This window comes from Panicum virgatum, chromosome 8N (genome assembly GCF_016808335.1).
Source record: "Panicum virgatum strain AP13 chromosome 8N, P.virgatum_v5, whole genome shotgun sequence".
Lineage (NCBI taxonomy): Eukaryota > Viridiplantae > Streptophyta > Magnoliopsida > Poales > Poaceae > Panicum > Panicum virgatum.
In genome coordinates, this window is record NC_053152.1 from 12,503,101 (window position 1) to 12,521,095 (window position 17,995).

At 46.4% G+C, this 17,995-nt stretch overlaps 1 protein-coding gene across 3 annotated transcripts; it reads right to left on the reverse strand.

Moving 5' to 3' along the window:
* Window positions 1-445: 445 nt before the first annotated feature.
* On the reverse strand, window positions 446-12,473 carry LOC120686003 (alpha-L-arabinofuranosidase 1-like). Of its 3 annotated transcripts, none has more exons than XM_039968165.1 (18): window positions 12,228-12,473; window positions 11,801-12,140; window positions 11,616-11,670; window positions 11,223-11,356; window positions 10,714-10,835; window positions 10,482-10,629; window positions 9,579-9,648; window positions 9,340-9,485; window positions 9,218-9,263; window positions 9,086-9,138; window positions 8,560-8,704; window positions 2,180-2,298; window positions 1,986-2,057; window positions 1,597-1,700; window positions 1,381-1,440; window positions 1,090-1,291; window positions 864-1,007; window positions 446-728 (listed from the first exon to the last, which is right to left on the reverse strand). In XM_039968165.1, the coding sequence occupies exons 2-18, from the start codon at window positions 11,975-11,977 to the stop codon at window positions 588-590; spliced, it is 1,938 nt and encodes a 645-aa protein (XP_039824099.1). In that variant the 5' UTR covers window positions 11,978-12,140; window positions 12,228-12,473; the 3' UTR covers window positions 446-587. The 3 variants fall into 3 exon arrangements, with proteins under 3 accessions (XP_039824099.1, XP_039824098.1, XP_039824100.1); XM_039968164.1 differs by having other exon boundaries at window positions 11,160-11,356; window positions 12,228-12,471; XM_039968166.1 differs by having other exon boundaries at window positions 454-768; window positions 11,160-11,356; window positions 12,228-12,472.
* Window positions 12,474-17,995: the final 5,522 nt, after the last annotated feature.

Consider the following 17,995-nt stretch of genomic DNA (forward strand, 5'->3'; position numbering starts at 1 on the left):
TTTGTGATTTTGGTGATTGTGTGACAACATAATCAATAATCAATGGAACTAACAAGTTTGTGAGATCACATTTATAGAATTTTTAGGTTCCATGGATGATGTCCAAATCATCTCCAAGATGTCCAATTCACCGTTGAGATGTGTCCAATCCACCGCTGAGACGTCAAACCATAGTGATAAAGCAGAGATAGAATATTTATGAGGTGTCCAAATGACCGTCGCGACAAGTAGGACAAAAGGATGCGAAAATCAAAGTCTACACCTTCCGTTTGCCATGTACCAAAAAATCACCACAAAACTATAAATTCTTTTTTTTGGTCGCAAAACATAAATTACCACAGACGCCTCAATGTCCAAGGACGTATCACCTACCAATTTAAACAATAATTGACTATAGATGTGAATATTCGTGCTAAATCAGACACTAACTAAAGAAACTTTTGAATGGCATCCTCAAGGAAATAAAAAAATATAAATTCCAGTGACATTTTTATTTAATTTCTCCTCGGTGTTACATAACACATTGCTTTACACCGTACTGGCAAGTCCTTAATTACTGGCACTTGGGTGTCTCACAGTTCAGATATCTAGTATTTGTTGACTCTTCCTGCCAACGTGACAAGTTTAGACGGAGCCAGCGCAAGATCAAAGGATGTGAATGAGTGAGGAGCTAGTGTGACTTGCATATGCGCTCCTGCATCAAAAAGCTGGCTCTTGACTGGCGAGACCTGCACCATTGAATAGTGGACAGCTCTGGATTCAGATGAGCTGGTAAACAAGGAAACCCAAACCAATCACAAACTCTGATGATTGTAAAACATTTGATAGGCCATTTTGTGGACAACATAAAAATTGTAGATCACCTTGTCTTGGTTACTAAAAGAATTTTCATCCATCACATTGCTAGATGTGAGAACAGTGGCAGTCGATCGCAACACGTCAATGCTAGCCTGAAGTCCAGTCGTGGAGATTGTGATTTGAACAGCAACAGATTCAAAGTTTATGATCTGCACAAGAGCTTTCGAGATTAGTGCAAGGTCATAATCCTTGAGACACAAGGCTCTGATGGATGCAAGGAAGTTTACTTGCCTTTACTCTTAGGAATGAGCTATTGTCTGAATCCTGCCATGTAATTGCAGATGCTGCTAGAGAACTATTACCAGAGCTGCTGGAACTGATCGTTGTTGGATGAACAATAGCACCGCTAGACTCACGGAAGAGCACCTGCATCCAGTAACTAGGAGTCCCATAATGTTGCCAAGTATTGAAGACAATAACGTCTGGGTTCCACCTGAATGTTTTGTTCAAACACAATTACTGTTATGTCAGATCAACAATAACAGAATGAAACAATGAAAGCATTGAGCCACAAAAACAAACTTTTTCTCAATATCGTCATTTACGAATAGTGGAGCATGGCAAGCCATCTCAACAACATCACTGTCAAGAAAAAAAACCATCAAGGCAAAGAACGATCAGGTCATGGTGACTAGATTAGCAAATACATCATTTAAAATTTATGCACAAAGATTCAGGTGTTATCACCAAGTAACCCACAAATGGAAACCTTGTTAAATTTAATTAAAAATATTTCACCTATTCTTCTCCAGCCCAGTAAGGAAGGCAGCTTCTGCCAGTGAAGCAAGAAGAGTTCCTCGACCTGCATCAGTTTTCCAAACTGCATACTCGCTGACAAAAGCCTGCGCTCAAATCATGTTTCGAAATATGTATTTACTGTCTATCCAGGATATAGTCATGCAAAACTGCAAATACATGTGTTTTAGTGAAGTAAGCAGGAAAATAAAATCAATAAAGTTTATAATTGTTCCCAAGCATGTAAATAACTTCAAGCATTGCAGTAATCACTAGTTAAGATACACATATGTAGTTCTGATTTTATCTAATGATAGGTCATAAACAAGCACCATTTCATAAGAATCCTCTAACAGATGAATAGCTCTGGAAAGCATGAAACAGAGATTTACCTTGGGTCCGGAACGCGATGTCTTGTCAAATGTGTTCTTCATGGAAAACAGAGTCTTTGCATCAGCATAGACCTAAACAGAGGCATGGATGGAATCTAAGAGGAGGAAATTTGACCTTGATATATAATGAGATAGAATCGTGGAATCTATACAGACAGGAAAAAAGATACAAAACAAGGAATTAGGAAATTTACATGGAAATCGTATAAATCAGCCGGATGATCAAGTGGTCCAGATGAGCCATCACAATTTGAAATCAGTTGAATGTCTGGATATGCCTCTCTTATAGCATTGTAAAACTTGAGGTAATTACCTGCTCAATACAAATAGAGTATCTTGTAGTAGAGTAGTGTTATGCACGGCAACATATACGTGAGGCGCAAGAAGAAGGAGCAGGCGCCGTCAGCCGTGCCGGACGGGGATTGTTTAGCCAATCAAAGTGGCTAAATTTCAGGAGTTTGTTTCCTTTTAGTTGGATTATGTTAAGAGATAAGCTCTAGGAGTTTGAGTTGGTTACGTAGAGCTAGCTTATATATAGTCTTTGGCTTGTAACTAGGGATTTTATCAATCAAGTCATATCCCAGATATTGTTTCTCCCACGTTCAAGGGAGCAGTCCTGCCCTCTGGCTGCCGCTCTGCCGCCGACGGCGTCGAGGCGGCGACCGAAGGGTCCAGGCCCGCGGCCCTCCACCTCTCACAAGTACAACCTCCGCTATCCTCCTCCCTCCAACATCCCCGTCCATAACAATCTGGTATCAGGGATGCCGGGTGACGATGTGGATGCCGCGGAGTCCCTCAACAAATCCATCCAGAAGCTCTCGGATCAGATGACCAGCTTCTCCAAGGATTTCAAGGCCTTGAAGCCGCTCATCCTGGCGGTGAACAAGCTGGTCAAGCTGCCCGCTGCGATGAAGTCACTCGCGGGCTCAGTCAAGGACGCCGAGCAGCAAACCGCGTCCCTCAACTTGGCAGTATCCAAGCTCGAGGGCTCCGGGTCAAGCAAGATCGCCAAACCTTCTGGCAAGGAGAAGAAAAAGCAGATCAGGCCAGTGGACGGCGATGATGCGGAGTATGGGCCGTCTGAGTCCGAGGGCGGGGGTGGCGCTCCGTCTGACCCATCGTCCTCCTCCGAGGGGTCACGTTCGCCGTCATCGCGTCGTCACCGTCGTGCGGACCGTGACCGGGACTCTCGCCGCCGTTTCCGGGGCGAGGACGAGGAAGACCGGCTCCCGACGCGAGTCCTCAAGATCGACTTTCCGACGTTCGATGGATCTGGTGACCCATTCATCTGGCTAAATCGCTGCGAGATCTATTTTCGAGGCAACAAAACCCCGTCACGTCGGTGTGTATGGATGGCATCCCTGCACATGACGGAGTCGGCACAGCTGTGGTACTATAAGTATGAGATGAACAACGGCGAGCCGTCGTGGCGCGATTTCGTCCGACTCGTCCAGAAGCGGTTCGGACCAACCATGACCGACACGCCGCTGGGGAGCCTTGCCCTACTACGCCACGCCGGGAACGTCGTCGACTACTCTAACAAGTTCATGCACTTGGCATGTCGCGAGGCAGAGCTCTCTGAACTCCAACAGGTGCATTTCTTTGTGGCTGGACTCCAAGAGCCGGTGAAGACTGGCGTGGGCCTCCGATCGCCCAAGACGCTGGACGACGCCATCATGTACGCCCGAGCGTACGAACAACGCCAGTCGGCGCGACCGCCGTGGCGCCCGTCGCCCCGTACTGCCATGCAGACCAGCGCCTCAACCACAACAACGGAACACACGAGAACACAGGGCTCGGGGGGCTCGCTTCCGCCACGGGGCCCCATCCGTCATCGGCTCACGCCGTCCGAGATGGATCAGCGGAAGAAGGACGGCCTTTGTTACTTCTGCGACAACAAATACGTTCCCGGCCACAGATGCAAAAAGCTCTACCGAATGGAGCTCGTCGCGGACCATGACCAGGACGACGACGATCAGGAGGGGGAGGCGAGCGACGGAGAGCACTCCCTGCATGCGCTCCTCGCCCTTCAGACCCCTCTCGCTGCAGATGGTCCGGTGGTCTCCGTCCGAGCATTCACGGGCGTGCGTTCTCCTCAATACCGCACGTTGAAGCTGCACATCCACCTGGGCGGCCTCAAGCTCGTTGCGCTCGTCGATACGGGCTCCACCAACAACTTCATCGATGAGCGCATGGCGGCGCATCTCGGCTTCACCACCCTTCCCGGCACCGGTCGCAACGTCCGGATCGGCAATGGTGACCACGTTCGGAGCACGGGGGTCATTCCGGGGGTGCCGGTGGTGGTGGGTAGCCTCGCAGCGAACGAACGCTTCGACGTTGACTTGCACACCCTTCCACTGGGTGGCTACGATGTGATCCTCGGCGTCGAGTGGCTCGGCACGCTGGGGCCGGTGCTCTTCAACTTCCAACGCCAGACCATGTCCATCGCCAGAACCGACCGTCACGTTCTATGGACGGGCTTGGATGGTCCTACAGTACCAGTGTTCTACGCCATAGACGAACACCTCGACGACCTGTTGCGGCTGCTCCTCGACGATTATGCAGCAGTGTTCCAGGAACCGCACGGCCTGCCTCCGGAACGTCACCACAGCCACCGTATTCGCCTGGTGGCCGGCACCGACGCGATTGCAGTACGCCCGTACCGCTACGCACACCTGCAGAAGGACGAACTGGAACGCCAGTGCGCCGACATGCTCTGACAGGGGATCATCCGTCCAAGTTCATCAGCGTTCTCCTCTCCGGTCCTATTGGTGCGCAAGCCGGATGGGTCCTGGCGTCTCTGCGTCGACTATCACGCGCTGAACGCGAAGACCCTCAAGGATAAGTTCCCCATTCCCGTGGTGGTGGAGCTTCTCGACGAACTTCGGGGTGCTAGGTTCTTCACCAAATTAGACCTCCGTTCGGGGTACTACCAGGTTCGCATGTTCGAGGGCGACATCGACAAGACGGATTTCTGCACACACCAAGGGCTGTTTGAGTTCTTGGTCATGCCGTTCGGGTTGTCGAACGCGCTGGCTACCTTCCAGGCGTTGATGAATAAGGTACTCCAACCGTTTCTCCGGAAGTTTGTATTGGTTTTCTTCGACGACATCTTGATCTACAGCACTTCCCGAGCTGAGCATCTACGCCATGTCCGCCTCGTCCTCGACACCCTGCGCCAGCACCAGCTCTTCCTCAAGCGAAGCAAGTGTACCTTCGCCCAGACGTCTGTCACGTATTTGGGCCATGTGATCTCGGAGCATGGCGTGGCCTTGGACCGCAGCAAGGTGGACGTGGTGCTAGCATGGCCCCAGCCCCGTTCAATCCGGGCTGTCTGCGGCTTCCTCGGCCTCGCGGGCTATTACAGGCGCTTCATAAAGGACTACGGGGCCATCGCGGCTCCCTTGACGAAGCTGCTACGGAAGGAGGCCTTCCACTGGACAGAAGAGTCCACGGCTGCCTTTCGGGCTCTCCAGAACGCGCTCACCTCTGCCCCGGTGCTCCAGCTGCCGGACTTCTCGCAGTCGTTCGTCGTGGAGTGCGATGCATCGGGGTCGGGATTTGGGGCGGTGCTGCATCAGGAGGGCGGGCCGATCGCCTTCTTCAGCCGACAGATCGCGCCGCGACACGCCAAACTTGCCGCCTATGAGAGGGAGCTTATCGGCCTTGTACAAGCGGTGCGCCATTGGCGGCCTTATCTCTGGGGCCGGGAGTTCATGGTGTGCACGGACCACTACAGCCTCAAGTTTTTGCTTGACCAACGTCTTGCCACGATCCCACAACATCAGTGGGCAAGCAAACTTTTGGGTTTTGATTTCATGGTGGAGTACAAGCCAGGCGCCCAGAACGTGGTGGCGGACGCGCTGTCACGTCGCGATGCTGATGGCAAGGGCGAGCTGGCTGCGCTTTCTGCTCCGTCCTTCCAGCTCTTCTCCGAGCTCCGGGACGCGGTTGCGGCTGACGCGTCTTTGGCCGAACAACGCAGCAAGGCGGATCAAGCAGTAGAGGGGTGGAGCTGGGTCGATGGCCTGTTGCTCCGCCATGGCAAGATCTACGTACCGGCTTCACTGGACCTCGCCGACACATTTATCGCCCAGGCACATGGCGCGGGTCATGAAGGCACACAGAAGACACTACTTCGCCTACGTGCCGACTTCGCCGTCGACCGAGATCGCGTACGAGTGCGTGACTTCGTCCGGCGCTGCGAGGTGTGTCAACGTAACAAGACAGAGCACCTCCATCCGGGCGGCCTCCTCCAGCCTCTACCGGTTCCGTCCACGGTATGGGCTGACATCGCCATGGATTTCGTCGAAGGCGTGCCCCGTGTGAGCTGCAAATCAGTCATCCTCACAGTGGTGGATCGGTTTTCGAAGTATGCTCACTTCATGCTGCTCGCCCATCCCTACACGGCGACCTCGGTGGCGCGCGTGTTCTTCGACGAGGTGGTGTGCCTCCATGGCATGCCGGCTTCCATCGTCAGCGATCGCGACACCGTCTTCACCAGCTCCTTTTGGCGCGAGCTGTTCCGTCTGTCCGGGGTGAAGTTGCAATACTCTACGGCATTCCACCCCCAGTCGGATGGGCAATCGGAGGCAACGAACAAGATCGTCATGATGTATCTACGGTGCTTGACGGGGGACAGACCGCGGCAGTGGCTTCGCTGGCTCCCATGGGCGGAGTATTGTTACAACTCCTCCTATCAAGCTTCCCTCAAGACGTCACCGTTCAAAGTTGTGTATGGACGTGACCCGCCTACCATCGCGGCATACGGGCCTGGTGACTCCAAGTTACCGGCGGTGGAGCAACAGATGCTGGAACGTGATGAGTTCCTTGCTGAGATCAGGGACAGGCTGGAGCAGGCGCAGCAACAGGCCAAGTCCCAGTATGACAAGACACACCGGCAAGTGGAGTTCCAGGTGGGCGACTGGGTGCTTCTGCGGCTGTTGCATCTGCCGACGGCGTCGCTCAATGATACACGTGGCCGAGGGAAGCTAGGCCAGAGATATTTCGGTCCATACAAGGTGCTTGAGCGGATTGGCTCGGTCACGTATCGTCTTCAGTTGCCAGCGGGAGCACGATTGCATGATGTGTTCCATGTGGGACTCTTGAAGCCATTCATCGGCGAACCTCCGGAGCAAGTCAGGCCGCTGCCTCCTGTACATCATGGCAGGGTCTGCAGTGAACCAGAGAGGGTGCTCAGGGGTCGGTTGGCTCGAGGTACTTATGAGTTGCTTGTCCAGTGGAAGGGTGCTGATGCCACAGCTACTTCGTGGGTGCCACTGTCGAAGTTTCGCAGCCTCTATCCGGCGTTCCAGCTCGAGGACGAGCTGCTTCTCCAGGGGGGGAGAGATGTTATGCACGGCAAAGTATACGTGAGGCGCAAGAAGAAGGAGCAGGCGCCGTCAGCCGTGCCGGACGGGGATTGTTTAGCCAATCAAAGTGGCTAAATTTCAAGAGTTTGTTTCCTTTTAGTTGGATTATGTTAAGAGATAAGCTCTAGGAGTTTGAGTTGGTTACGTAGAGCTAGCTTATATATAGTCTTTGGCTTGTAACTAGGGATTTTATCAATCAAGTCATATCCGAGATATCGTTTCTCCCACGTTCAAGGGAGCAGTCCTGCCCTCTGGCTGCCGCTCCGCCGACGACGGCGTCGAGGCGGCGACCGAAGGGTCCAGGCCCGCGGCCCTCCACCTCTCACGAGTACAACCTCCGCTATCCTCCTCCCTCCAACATCCCCGTCCATAACAAGTAGTTTCTTCTGCTCTACACTAGATAATTCACATTAAATTTGTGCACTACCACTGGGAGTTATGATCTCTTTTTTTTTGTACAGAAGGTATAACAGGTATGAGCTGTCCTTGAAATGGGAGAATGTTAACCCAACATTGACTCTGATCAGCCTTGTAATGACTGACTTTCATTGAATCTATAGGCTCATTGGGGGTTGACATGTTGCTAGCTTTGCCTTGGGAAAACATACCATGGTCTAATAAATAAAATAACTTCTTCGAAGGACCTAATGAGTTTAAAATATACTTTAATAATTACAATTTGGTATGTCCTCATCAGCTTTTAAATATTCACTTTTTGTTTCTTACCTTAAAATATTTTCAAGGATGGCTATATTATTTTTTTTTTCTCAAAAATCCAGGAGAACTGCATTTCACTTCATTAAGGAGAGAGAATAACATACAAAGCAGGGGTCACAAGGATCCCCAGAAAACAACCCACACCCAGTCACACACATATTATTATGAACACAGACAACGACAAAGAGTTATACAGAAAAAAATATGAGAGAAACAAAATAAGAGAAATGATATTCACAATATGCTAACCGAGGCAATAACAAATATTTAAATTAAAAAGTTGGTACCAGAATATATAAAACTAACTTCATAACTACATCTTGGAAGCACTGGCAGCACAAAAGCAACAGACCTTTTTTTTTTTGAGAGAGAGAGACTATATATCAATTACTTTTTTTTAATATGGATAGCATGACCGAGTTATGTTTCCTTCTCCATTATAACACAGCTTATCAACCCTTATACACAAGACCTCTTCAACTTACCATTGTAAAACTTCTTCCCACAGTCTTCATTTCCAATTGCAGCATACTTGACTGGGAACGGTTCAGGGTGTCCCATTGCAGCTCTAACAGAGCCCCATGATGAATTTGCACTCCCCCTTGCAAATTCTAGGCTGTCCAGTACATCCTGTACAAACATGAATAGTTCCAAAATAATGAATCTAAGATTAGAAGTTATGACGACTATATCCATAAAAGATATAAATATATTGTTCTTTTAATGCGTCTTTCACTCATTACATACTAAATTGTATTAAAGCTTGGTAAATACAAACATGAGAGTGAAGGATCAGGCCACAGAAACATATTTTATAGTAAGGATTAAGACACATAATTTTAGCATCATTCAAGCAGAATGGTCCTATGTAGTTGTTCCATTAGGGTCTACACATAATGGTTTTTAATACCCAGAGATGCATTCTCAGCAGCAAAATATGAAACAAGGCAGCATTCAGTGTTGTGATGCACCATTGTAACGTGCATTCGACGAAGAAAGTTTGAACCATACCTTTACAAAAGGGGCAATAGCAGCTGTATCAACTTCATCATTGTAGCTCAATCCTGAGTATGATGGAACATTCCATCAGCTAAGAAAGCCGCCCAACAGTGTCAACGATTTGACAAACCTAACAAGTATTACCGCTGTTGAATACCCAGATTGGGGCAGCACCCAGGTCCTCAGAAAGCTATGATATGGATTTCAAATGTAATAATTAGGTGACCATCGAGGGAGAAGCGTGTTCGGAACAATGAATCTGGTACCTGGAGAAATTCAAAATATCCAAGGCCATCATCAGTCCAATAATTCCAACAATCTCCGAAGTGTCCGGGCCTCTCTTCCCAAGGACCAATAGACTCTCTCCACCTGAATGCGTTTCTTAGCCAGCCACCTTGTACAAAGCAACCTCCTACAATATTTGCATGCAATGTGTCGATTATAACAATACATCTCATGTGTGATATGTTCAATCATCAACAACCCACTACCAAAAACAGCATACCAGGAAATCTTAAGAACTGTGGTTTTAAATCCAAAAGCATGGATACAAGTTCGTCGCGGAAACCATGTCCCTGTTTGCGTGGAGAAATTGGTTGTCAAATACTCGGATAAATCCCATTCACAACAAGAATGGCCTATATTAGAAAGAAAATAATTTTTTTCTGAAAAGATGAAGTAAATCCTAAAATATTGAATACACTAAACAGATAAACCACTAAATTCCAACATGATGTCCATACAGATAAACCACTAAATTCCAACATGATGTCCATCTGAAACATTTACATGGAAATTTAACTCAAACAACAAAGCATTGAACTGGGTACCACATTGTTCTTGTTGTAAAGGGCTATAAGTGACTAAACAGTACTCCCTCCGCCCCAAAAAATAAGTCATTCTAGGATTCAAAATTTGTCCCAAAAAACAAGTCATCTTACCCTATTTAGAAAATGCGTGTGCATGCAAGAATCAATTAGTGCTAAATATGGGTAACGAATAGGGGCAAACATGGTCATTTTACCTTCTTGTTAATTTGTCCTAGAATTCCTAGGATGACTTGTTTTTTTGGGACGGAAGGAGTAGTATGATTTGCAAAATACAATGGAAGACTCTTGCAGATAAGTGGGCTAAAAAGCACCCTTGCACATGACCAAGATGGCTAGTCCATGATTTGATGGAATAGGACTTAATTACTAGATTACTGATAAGAGGGTCATACTTTCATTCTTTCAAGACCAGAGTAAAATCCCATTTGCGTTAATGGGGAAGTTTTTTTTATGTGCTAGGCCGAATTAGTTGGTCATCTCTTCAAATTCATCTGTATGCATTATCCAAAGTTTATACTTCTTATTTGGTCTGCTTTGTGTTTTTCAGTATCAAGGAACAGTATAAAAGCATAATATACCTTGTATGTGTCTGCAGGCATGAGTGATACTTGGTCAAACCACAGAACTCCTTTCTTCTTAGACGTTATTTGAAGCCTTGAGGTTCTATTGGTTCCTTTAGCAACAATCTTTTGCTCTACCTTTATCCATTTCGATTTGCCAGCAACCCTGCACAATGCAATATCTTAAGAGAGTGTCAATAATCAAAGGTCCTCTTCTGATCCCAACATTGTACTGAGAAAACATACTAACATTATCGCGACTGAAGCCAGATTTTGCGACCCATCAGAGCTTGTTAGTGAAACTGTCAAGGGTACGGTTTCAGCTGACTTCACATACATAACTAGATTGTATGTCTTTCCATCTTCTATGTTCTGGAAGTTCAAAAACTAGCATCATTGAAAACAAAAAAGTAGGAAATAGAAAACATAATAGACTCAATATGTACCTAATATCAGAGCGTGAAATATAGCATTACCTGAATATACAAAGAAAATGCATGGGGATAAATGTTGTTACTTGCTACTTGTCCCCAAAAAAAAAAAAGAAACCCCTAATATCGAAGGACTGGGAGTTTGGGGATTAGGGTAAAACACTACCATAAAACTTTACATATATATTTAACTAAAAGTTTTTATGAGACTTCATTTCTCAAGCTGATACGGACAACCAACATCTGATCAACATAAAAGTCCTACCATGCCCCAGAAACCTGGGTTGTAAATGCCAACACCACCAGCTGGACAGTTATTGCAGAGGACCTCCATCCTTAAAGCAACAATGTTTCGACTGAAACATGATGTACGATCAGTCTCCACAAAAATGGAAGACTCATTTCCAATAATGAGCCATGGCTCAATGTTTGACGGAGTATTGGGGCCTCCTGCTTCGAAACCTGAAGCAATGGATCCAGGAGCTGGTTATGCTAAATCTGAGTGGTGGCACGTGCCAAAAGATTATGAGGTATAACCTTAAAAGGCTTACTGAGTTATCAAGATTATGCTTAAAATGTAACAAAAGAAAAAAGTGCAGCTATGCTTAGAATGGTCATGATATCTAGCCTCTCTTACAAAAATTCACTCCAATATGCAAACAATAGAATCAAGAATTACTTCTCTTTATTGTGAGAGGAATCAGGAGTTAGCTAAAATTACCTCTGTTACTAACAAGTTCAGCCCATAGTCCACCAGCTCCACCACGGCCCATCTCCTACAGTATAACATAGATAGTTATTGCAAGAACACAATGGACCATGTGTATACTTGGATTATTCCGTTCAAGAGATAAAAAAAAAAGGGAACCCAATCAAATAGATGTCTATCAAGAAACTACAGCTCACCTCAAAAAATACTCCGAGTAGTGTATCAGGGATCTTTCGAGCAAGCTTTGGTGAGGCATCAATCTTGAGGGTTGCCTTCTGGTTTGCCTCCAAATCTGATGCCAGACATTTACAGACTATGCAGAAAAGGAGCAAGAAGTGGATGACCGTACGAGAAAGCCCTTCCATGGAACCCATCCACTTCAACTATGCAAACTATAGCTTTGCAAGCAGCATGTCTATCCGAACAAATTATATAAGAAGCTGCTAAGAGATGCCAGCTGAGTTGTTAGGTGGAAATTGTAAAGTACAAGCTACGGAGACATAGCACCTCCCTTGGGCATTCTATCGAACAACTTGCCTGCGCAACCAAAGAGTACGCATTAAACATCCCAGATCAAGTAGATCACGAGAAATGGAGTCCTTTTATTAGCTCCTCAGTCCTCACCAAGAATCCGTTCCCACAGGCCACAACTCTGTTGAAGGCGAGGTGAGCTCTCTGGCTCTCTGCTAGTGTGGAGTCCTTTTTGAGTATCCCAACGTCCCAGCAATCTGCTACTACGCTGGCTCTTTGCCTCTGCTAGAGTCGAGTGTCCATTGACATGTGTGGGGTCTGTTTTACCCCCGGCGATGGCCGAATGGGGAAAGCCGGAGAGGCGCAACACCAAAGAATCGCTTCAAGGCGTAAATATCAGTTTTAGAGATAAAGCTCTAAAAGTTTCTCAGTTTCTACCCGAAACAAGAAACTTAAAAAAAGTTTATCATTTCCCAAAAAAAAAACCTAGTAACCGATCCTTTGAGAAGCAGGGCTTTGTATTGGAGACTTGGAGTTATTTTAGATAACAAAATATATATTAATATTCCAGCATACATATGGCTATTCATTATTATAACCAACCATAAGTCCACAACGACCAAACAAAGTAAGCACCACAACCAAGTTTGTGCTAAGTGGGAAGAAATAAAACATGAGCAATTTGATTACTAAAAAGCCATCCATTAGAGGCAAAGCATTCCATAGCAACTACTTCAAGAGCACGCCCGACATGATTGGTGGTCTTCCCTCTTCTTTTTGGAGGAGTGCCCAAAAGCGGACCCAGTGAATTGCCCTGAATATTACCTGCAAAGAGGAGAAAATTTGTGTCTGGTTAAAAACCACATCATTTTAGCTTAGCCAAATTGCCCATAAAGTGGCGCATGCTCCCACCCAAGCCTGATACGTGATACCTCAGTTTTTTGTTTACCCCGTTCAGCCAATTAGTGAAAATATCATTCACATTTAATGGCATAGGTAAATTGAACACAACCTGTACCAGTCTCCAAATAAATTTAGCATTTAGACAATCAAAGAAAAGATCTTGAATTGTTTCATCAAGATTACAAAAACAACACCTTACACTTTCTTTCCATCGTCTCCTTGCTAAGTTATCTTTAATGAGTTACGCCTTTTAACAGATACCACATGAAGACTTTAATTTTAAGAGGAATTTTCAGCTTCCATTTAACATGATGATGTGGAACTTCATTGGTAGTTAAAGCCCTATACATAGACCGAACCGTGAACATTCCATTTTGATGTAGAGACCAAATAAATCTATCATCACAATCATGGAGTTGAACATCCACCACCCTGGCAACTAACTGCTGCCATTGGCGCAAGTTGTTGTCCACCAAGGATCTCCTGAACCCTACATTAAGAGCGTTTGATCTAAATACCATACTCACATAAGCTGATTTCTTCCTAACTATACTATATAAGCTGGGGTATTGATGTTTAAACGGCATATTTCCCAGCCAGGTATCCTCCCAGAATCTGATTTGAGCCCCATTTCCTAGTTGAAATCTGCCTAATCTCAAGAAGTCTGGCTTGATGTTCGTCAAACCTAACCAAAAGTGAGAATCCCCAGGCATATATTCCACTTGGGCGATTGTTTTATGCCTCAATTATTTTCTCCTGAGGAGTTGTTAATCTTCTAAGTACACTTCTTCTAAATAGATGTAGTGTAAAACTGAAAATTTAGGTGTTGGACTTGAGGCATCTTCCGGTGAAAAGGTACTGGGAGCTACCGAGTTACCTTTCCTATATTGGTAAGGTAACAGGAGGTACTGAAAGGTACCGAGAGACAAATTTCCTATTTTGATATGAGTTTCACCTATTTTGGTACTGATTGTAGGTATTTTTTTTTGTCTCAGCTGTTGATTTCAGTTTGATGGACGATTCTCATTTATTTCAACCATTGTAAAATTCCTATTTGGACTCCCCGAAATACCCAAATCTTTGCAACAGCCCCCTCCCCCCTCCCCCCCCAAAAAAAATAAAATAAAAACCAAATGGATGGCTTGTTGTGAGTCTGCGACGACATATTGATCGTTAAATTGGGAAATTTTGATCAGACGACCATTTTTATTACCTGTTTGCAGAAATGCACGCTAAGCGTCGTCACACTGATGTGATCATAGTTGGGGATGTATATATAGTTGGCCACATGGATGAGTCATGACATTGACGTGGATGTGTGCTTTGCTTCCACAAAAATTTAATGTTTCCTTGCCGTCGCATGCAAGCATGCTACACTCAACCGTCCTATGTTGTAGAGTACTACGTAGTATGTCACCACATTTAATTATATGTGTGTATATCATCGATCAGCTCCTTCGGTTGCCACTTGCGGTTGTTGGCGAGTACGTCACACCCGGTGTTGGCCAACTCCGTTATTGGAGATGAGGAGGACCACGTCGTAGCAATCTTCTCGTCTACGTAAGAAGCCACCGAGAGTACGTCTTCGTGATGACGAAAGATTCCAAACTTTCAGCAAATTGATGATCAACACATTTCAAACACCAGATCCACTGAAAGTCTCAAACCATATATAAAGCCGTAGATACTAACTTAAGTTTTTATTGGTGTTTACAATTACGGTCGGCAGTTCTTCTCGTGACTCGCCATCTGAAAGACATCACTGCAAAGAACCAACAACAGATCATGCATTTTACAGTAGAAGTATGACGTGAGTGGAACACGAGCAGACCCAACACCATCAGGTACGGGCATGGTGTTCGGGAGGGGAAACAGAAAAGAAGAGAAAGAAACCGGCCATTGCTAGAGGATTTTTTTTAATTTTAACCCTTTTTAATCTAAAATTTTAATAATAATTTGTTTGGATCTAAATTTTCAAAAACTAGCCCTTTTGGTCACACCAAAACTCATGGCGCGACTCACTGAAGGGTCGCGCCACATGCTTTGGCGCGACCAACCTGCCACGCTGGCAGCTCAGCTGACCTGGCAAGGCTGAGTCGCGCCACATGCTTTGGTGTGACTCTTCAACGAGTCGTGCCATGCGGCGTGGCACGACTCTTGAAGGAGTCGTGCCGTCTGGCGTGGCGCGACTCTTCAGGGAGTCACGCCGTGCGGCGTGGCGCGACTCAACTAATGGTCAGTGACAATTCGCCCACCCGTACTGAATGCAGACTCGGCTGCAACAGTAGATGCTGTTACAGACATCACGGACCATACCAGCTAGATTGCTGCGGCTCTAAGTTTGAGTCTCTAATTCTCCAATATCTTTGATCATTTGGCAGCAATGAACACTGCCTTGGTGCCGAGCTGTCGGTGTTTTACCGTCGGGTTCTCCGAGGGGTATCCCGAGGAGAGTGATTATGAGTAGGGACTTGCCGAGATCAGAACGCGATGGTGCAAGGAACACAAGAATTTAGACAGGTTCAGGCCGCCGGAGCGTAATACCCTACGTCATGTGTGGTGGTTTGTATTTCCTTAGGTGTTGTTCGATGTGTCTCGTCCCTTTTGAGGGAGTCCCTGATCGCCCTTATATAATCCGGGGGAACAGGGTTATATGGAAAGTCCTAGTCGAGTTCTGTTAGGATCCTAGTCCGAGGGCTTTGGCTGGTTTCCGAGTACGTCGACTAGTTCTACTCCTATTCAGGTAGATACAAAAAAGGTATGGCATATTCATGTGCTACTCCCTACTCTAAAATATTCTGTGCCCGTGGGCAGTCTCTGTCCCGGGTCTGACAGGGTGTAACTATTCGCGATGAATCTAATGACGGTAATTAATTCATGATTTACTACAGTGATGCTACAGTACCATACTCTAATTGTGCGGTCAAAGGCCTTATTAGATTGGTCTCGCGAATTTACAAGGAGTCCTGAATGTGGTTTTGTAATTAGACTTTATTTAATACTCTAAATTGGTGGTCAAAAGTGCAAAAAGTTTTCGCGAAATTTTTTCACCCCAAACCAAACAAGGCACATAATTCTTCTTTATGTCGAAAAGTTTATGATGCCAATGATTGTGCCATGGATGTGGATGATAGAGTAGATTTAGAGGGGGGGAGGGGCGGTGCCATGGTGTAAGGATCACCGGGGTGTCCGACCCTAGAGGGGGAGGGGTTGAATAGGGTCGCTAATTGCTTTTTAACCTAGGGCTCAATCTACTTGCATAAGATAAACCTAACACGTCCTATACATGCTAGTTATGACTAAGATTTATCTTTGCTACTCTCTACTTACCCCAAAAAGACTTGCAACCTAGCCAATCCTAATCAAACCAACTAGGAAAGTAAAGGTACGCAAGATAGAGTAAATGCGGAAACGTAATACGGTAAGTAAAGAGGTAAGTGCAAGAGGGATGCAAACTCCCAAGTAGACACGGTCATGTAACGTGGTTCGGCACAAATGCCTACGTCCACAGAACACCGAGACTCTTCCGATCACCGTCTTGCACTATGCCACCAAGGCGATGCCGGCAAGCAAAGGAAAGTGCCCACAAGACACCGAGTCTCGTGCACCGCCACCGTCTCTCTCGGTCACCCGGCCGAAATCCGCTACGGAGCTTCTCCACCAAGGAGGGGGTCTCCTCTTCCCCCGCACAAAGTGTCGTTGCCACTACACCCCAAGTCGGAGGGTCGCACGACGGATCACAAGTTGCTTGCCGCAGCAAGACTTCTCTCAAGGGAGCTCTCGCAAGAACTAATCCCTATTACAAGCACTAAGCACTCTCACAAGTGTGCTTAAGCCTATATGATGTACAATGAAGCTCTATGGTGGTTGGAGATGATTTTTGGCTCTTGTATACTTTCTTGGTCACCAGCAACCTCAAATGAGCTGTGGGGTGGCATATATATAGCCCACACACCCCAAACTAGTCGTTGGAAAAAGGCTGACAAAAAGCACTATCACCGGTTAAACCGATACTCCCGTTTTTGTCATCACCGGTTTAACTGGTGAGTGTATTTTCCAACTAGCCTCGGTCATCACCGGTTATACTTCAATGGCTACCTCAATCGACCGACGTAATCAACCGATGCAGCGTCGGTTTAACCGGTGAGTGTAGTTGCTGAAAAACTAACTCTCTGGACAACTGCACCGACGTTCACCAATATCTAATCGTCGGTTTAACCGGTGTATAGATTTTCCTCTGTCTTCATCTGTCAATGCACCGACGTATGCAATTTCTATAGCGTCGGTTCAACCGGTGTAAAACCCTAGCCTGGTGTACTCCAAGTCAATGCACCGACGAGTGTAAAACACCCAACGCCGGTTAATCCGGTGCCAAACCCTAGCCCGCAGGCCTTCTCTATGATTGCAACGTTGAGTTCATTTTGCCCTACGTCGGTTTAACCGGTGATAGCAAAATGCCTATCTTCTCTTTGTCATCACTTGAACCTAAAAGCCTAAGAATGGTCATCTTAACAATCATATTAGTCCAAGTGTTGTATGTGTCATCAATCGCCAAAACATTATATTGAAATATGGCATGAGAGGCCATTTTCGCTACACATGGAGAAGTTGGGTGGGAGGGCCGGGGGAAGAAACGGAGGAGGAAGAAGAGGTGATCGTTTATTAAGATGAGTCGCGCCACGCCACACGGCACGACTCCCTGAAGAATCGCGCCACGCCGGATGGCACGACTCCTTTAAGAGTCACGCTACGCCGCATGGCACGACTCACTGAGGAGTCACGCCAAAGCATGTGGTGCGACTCAGCCTTACCAGGTCAGCTGAGTTGCCAGCGTGGCAGGTTGGTCGCGCCAAAGCATGTGGCGCGACCCTTCAATGAGTCGCGCCACGAGTTTTGGCGTGACCAAAAGGGCTAGTTCTTGGAAATTTAGATCCACGTAGGTTATTATTAAAATTTTAGATTAAAAAGGATTAAAATTTTAAAAAAATTCTTGCTAGAGTGGTTGGTGGACGTGGTTA

Bases quoted from the DNA above. Each gene is read 5' to 3' on its own strand.
- LOC120686003 (XM_039968164.1), bottom strand. From the start codon at position 11,977: ATGGGTTCCATGGAAGGGCTTTCTCGTACGGTCATCCACTTCTTGCTC. The intron at 10,630-10,713 runs GTTAGTATGTTT...TGCATTGTGCAG, and splicing joins CTGGCTTCAGTCGCGATAAT to GGTTGCTGGCAAATCGAAAT. The intron at 1,008-1,089 runs GCAAGTAAACTT...GCTCTTGTGCAG, and splicing joins GCTCATTCCTAAGAGTAAAG to ATCATAAACTTTGAATCTGT.